The 4,571-nt window shown below is 42.1% G+C and overlaps 1 protein-coding gene across 1 annotated transcript; it reads left to right on the forward strand.

The window, feature by feature from the left end:
- Positions 1 to 762: 762 nt before the first annotated feature.
- On the forward strand, positions 763 to 2,496 carry LOC123090445 (uncharacterized). The gene is made up of 4 exons (XM_044511742.1): positions 763 to 891; positions 1,318 to 1,652; positions 1,777 to 1,894; positions 2,026 to 2,496. Exons 1-4 carry the CDS (start codon positions 763 to 765, stop codon positions 2,305 to 2,307), a joined length of 864 nt encoding a protein of 287 aa, XP_044367677.1. The 3' UTR covers positions 2,308 to 2,496.
- Positions 2,497 to 4,571: the final 2,075 nt, after the last annotated feature.

Consider the following 4,571-nt stretch of genomic DNA (forward strand, 5'->3'; position numbering starts at 1 on the left):
GTCTTATGTGTTTCTTTATGGATTTTATTTCTTTCTCAATACATGTCCATTTTTCTAAATACACACTGTAAAAATTTACACATCTTGAACATTTTTTATTAATTGGCATAAACCTATTTTTGGAGTGTGTGAGCATTTTTTAATTGTCATGTACATTTTTCTGAAAGGCAGTATTTATTTTGTTGAATTACGTGAGCATTCTTTCCACATTGTATGACATTTTCTAATAATCTCACGTATATTTTTTGAAACACGCGAACATATTTTTGAATGCTATAAACATTTTTTATATCATGCTGCATTTGGTCTATATTAGTTTAAACTAAGTCAGTGACAATTAATATGGATCATAGAGAGTACAATTTTGTACATGATGTTTATACTTTTATATTTCACTTTCAACATTTTTTATTTGTTAAACTCTATTGTGTTTTTGGAATAAGTGTATTTAGAATATATTTTTTTAAATGTAAATAAAATGGAGCGAATGAAGAAGCAGAGAAGAAAAACGAAGGCCGGCCAAATGTATGGCGTTCCCTGCCTCATACCTGCAAATCAAGCTAAGCAGCGGGTGATAATTTTTTACACAATGTTTATAGTTTTCTATTTCACTTTGAACATTTCAAAATTTTAAGGAAATTATTATTTTTAAATAAATGTTTTTAGTTTTTTTAATAAAAAGGTGAAAAAAAGGAAATTGAGCGAATGAAGAAGCAGAGAAGAAAAACGCCCTTTCTTTCATCAACTGAACTGCGTGCGTGCATGGAAGGGCTATCATCTGCACTTAAGAGGAGTGACTTACCTATCATTGTGGAGATGGACTCTATTCTTGCAGTCAAACTGATCCAATCGAGGGATTTGGACAAATCTATTTATGCTTGGATAGTTAAGGTGATCAAGTATGTTTTGGGGATTCGTGGTTCTTGTATTACTCATGTAAATCGCTCTTAAAATAAAGTTAGCGACTGCTTAGCTAGATTTGCTAAATTAGAAGGACAAAGCATGACTTGGGTTGGTTCTGGTCCAGATGTTGCTGTTGAGCCAGCTATTGCTCAATGTATGGACACCATGAGTTGAGTAATGCAAAAAAAAAAAAAAAGTTTGCGCAGAATTATTTTCGACCTGCCTCATATCTCTACTCTTAATGGACGACTTGGTGAATAGTCTTCATGGTTTATTTTCGCTGTTTTTTTTTGTCATCCTCCCACCTCACGGTTTCAAAAAAACCAACCAAAACCAGAGGCCCGTCCCACGAAACGAAACCCAATTTGCCCCCGTACCATCACTCCTCCCTCTCCCTCTACCTCCCTTGTCTAGGGTTCCCCGCCACCACTGCGGCATCCGCCGCCGAATCCTAGGTCGCCGCACACCGTCGCCGCCGCCGCGAATCCCCAGGGACGCCGCACGCCACCGCCGTCGCGAATCACCAGAGACGCTGCACGCTGCCGCCGCGGATCCCCAAGGGCGTGGTCGCATTGTACTAGACAAAGTGTGGTCGCCGTCGTCCTCTCCTCGTCCGACCTTGACCTCATCCCTTCGACTCCGGTGACTCCTCTGTGGCCCGGGCGGCCCTGGCCGACGCCGTCACAGCCAACGCCGGCCTCACCTCTGCGGCCTCACGCACTGCCGCCGCCGAGGAGCCGGCCTGATAGGTTTGAACCATCCCTTGATCCCTCGAGTATTCTGCGTCCCTTGATGGCTCGATTCCTTGTCTTCTCCATCTATCAATCCCTCGCATCCTTGCATGCTACGAAGAGAATGGTTCCCTTTCTACAGGGTCTGGTGTGAAAGAGTTGGAGCAAGGAGGACGTGTGCGGCCACTTCGCGCTTCGGCGAGATCCTCAAGGTTGTCATCGCAGACAAGGGCACTGGAAGATCCAAGGGCGGCGGATTCGTGAGTACCGCCCAAACAATTCTCTCCTCCCCTCATCATCGATTGATCTTCCTGTAGTTAATTTTCTTGCTTAATTCAGCCCCGTTAGTTGATGCTATGCCTGGATGGATGCTTGGCATGTTACGTTCCAGGAAGCGGAGGCGGCCATTAGGGCGTGCTTGGGTCCGTACCCGGTGATTGACGGCCGGAGGGCCAACTGCAACCTCGCCTGCCTCGAGGTCCAAGGCGCCACAACGAAAACGCCCGCCTCGATACTCAGCTTCAAGGGATGTGTCCTGCCACGGGTAGTGCCATCACACCGGCACAATGAACTCCCGTGCAACCCAGCATCCGCATTGAGACATCTTTCTTGGCGCTGCCATTGCTGCCGTACTCTGACAGTCCATGCATTGACGCATCGATTCAGAAGGTGAGCCCCAGCGACGGCTCCGGAAGAAGGGATTGGCTGCAGCTGATTTGGGAGGCCCAGTCGGGGAGAGCAGGGAGGAGGAGCATCGATGATATTCCTCCCGTCCCATAGCCAAAGGGAGTGTCAGCGCACCCAGCGGCGGCACATCTTGCGGCAGCAATTGACGTATCGTACCAGGCGGCTGTGTAGCTGGTGAAGTGGTGAGTGCAAAGTGTTTGTGCTAATGATTGAGCGGAGTTATCTTATGATTGTCATATCACACTATTTACGAGTAGTAATGCTTAACTCCGTTGCCTTAGCGTGTGATTGTGTCATGTCCGTGACAATACTAATGCTCAATGTTGTTGCCCGAGAGGCCCTTTTTGTAGTTATCATAAACGAGTAGGCAGCATGTAAGAGCACCCACAGTGCTTAGATGTATGCTCATTGCCCTTAAGCAGTGCGTTCTTGTCAACTCACAAGATTGTACTATTGTATTTTGTAGGTACATCTGAAGATTCATCTGCAGTTAGGTAGAAAATGATTCATGTTTTACATCCAAAAGTTATACATTTTTCAGGCTGTAAGCACCTTTAAAGTTATTCATGCATACTTTTTTCAGGCTGTAAACTGCACCCTTATAGTTATTCATGCCTTTTCTTTTATATAGTCGTGATACTTAGAATACTTATATATTGTCAGTTATAGGTAATATGTTCCATCAAACAGGAGTTTACTCAGTATTCAATAAGATATTTTATTTTTAATAGTTATAAGAGGAGACCTGCATGAAAAACAAGAGTGCAGTTGGTTCAATCAAATAGAACTGCAGGTTGATGGGGGTGGTTTAATAAAAAGAAAAAGATGAAATAGATTGGTGTTTATTTATTCTCTGCGGAAAATTTTGGGCTCTTTTGTTATGCTTGCAACTTTGTTTTGGAATAGGGTAGTTAAAGTGTACTTTTCTTATGGAAGGCATGAAAAAGCATGCGTAGCTAATTACAACTCAGAAACAAATGTCTTTGTTTCAAAAATGACAATGACGGAATAAATTGTTTCAAAAAATAACTACAAAAATCTAAAAATCTAAACATAGTGATCAGATGAACACGGTGGCCACTGATGATGTTGGAATTAGGATAAGTAGCGAGATGGGTGGGAGGGCATGTTGAAGTAGAGAACATGGACTTGCGGGGAGGAGGGGTGCTTACTTGAGCCAATTTATTAGATTAAGGGTGTGCATGACTTTTTCCATATGCACGAATTATTAGTTAGTGAGAATTAAGCGCCATGCATTCTTGGTTTGATTGTTATTCGTCGACCATGAGCAAGAATCTGTCAATTAATTAGATGCTTTAATTAACTTATATGTAATGGCAGGGTGTCCATGTTGAACGGAAACGCCTATGGTTGCCCTTCAAGCACTAACAAATTGGAAATTCCAAGCCCTGCTGAGATTACGAGCAGAGTGGAAAGGGAATCAACACCATCACGCCAAAACATTGAAGGTGAATAAGTGGACCACTATCTAAGTAAATAGACGAACCATATTTTGTTAGAACTAAGCAGTTGCTGCTAATATAATCCTCTCCAGCAAGATCAGTTTCGGACAATATAATTTGCTATTCACTTTCTATGTGTTTAAGCATGCTCAAACTCAATACAAATGAACATAATTCTTTTTTTTAGGTCATTGCATGACAAATAAGAATACTTACATCACTGAATTTCTGATGTTTTTCTGTCGGAAGTTAGTTCAGTTAGGCACTTCTAATTGCTTAAGCTCGATTTCACTCAAGTTTGATATAATCTGCAGGAGCAATCCAAGAGCTAAAAACTACAGTGATCTCACTATTCACCAAGTATTGTTATTTTCTCTACCTACGTCCTAATCAGGTGTGTCACCTTGTGTTGACTTTGCCTACTGAATTATAACGAGTCTTGAACTTTGTTATCTGATTTTCCTTATCCTACTTCTTAGCTTTTCATGCTATTCTGCGCGCTGTGCATAATGTGCATTTCTTGTTATTTGCTAATGTGTACTGGACAAGCGCGGCAGCAAATTCATAGTGTGCATTTCTTGTTATTTGCCAATGGTTGTACTGGACAAAGCATGGTCTTTTGTCCAAACACATCCCTTATGTTATGTCCAAAATTAGGTTGTTAGTCCTTTTTAGTGGGGTGCACTTATATCTCAATTTTTCCTCCAGTTGTTTATTACATATTGTGATATTGGTACAAAGGCTGCCACAAAAGACGAGCATGTCTGGATCAGCAATATGTCAGGTG

The sequence above is a fragment of the Triticum aestivum genome, chromosome 4B (assembly GCF_018294505.1).
Source record: "Triticum aestivum cultivar Chinese Spring chromosome 4B, IWGSC CS RefSeq v2.1, whole genome shotgun sequence".
NCBI classification, from domain to species: domain Eukaryota; kingdom Viridiplantae; phylum Streptophyta; class Magnoliopsida; order Poales; family Poaceae; genus Triticum; species Triticum aestivum.

Coding starts and splice junctions, on each gene's coding strand:
- LOC123090445 (XM_044511742.1), top strand. CDS start 763: ATGGAAGGGCTATCATCTGCACTTAAGAGGAGTGACTTACCTATCATT. Junction 892..1,317: donor TTTATGCTTGGATAGTTAAG/GTGATCAAGTAT, acceptor TCCCTTGTCTAG/GGTTCCCCGCCACCACTGCG. Junction 1,653..1,776: donor CCGAGGAGCCGGCCTGATAG/GTTTGAACCATC, acceptor CCCTTTCTACAG/GGTCTGGTGTGAAAGAGTTG.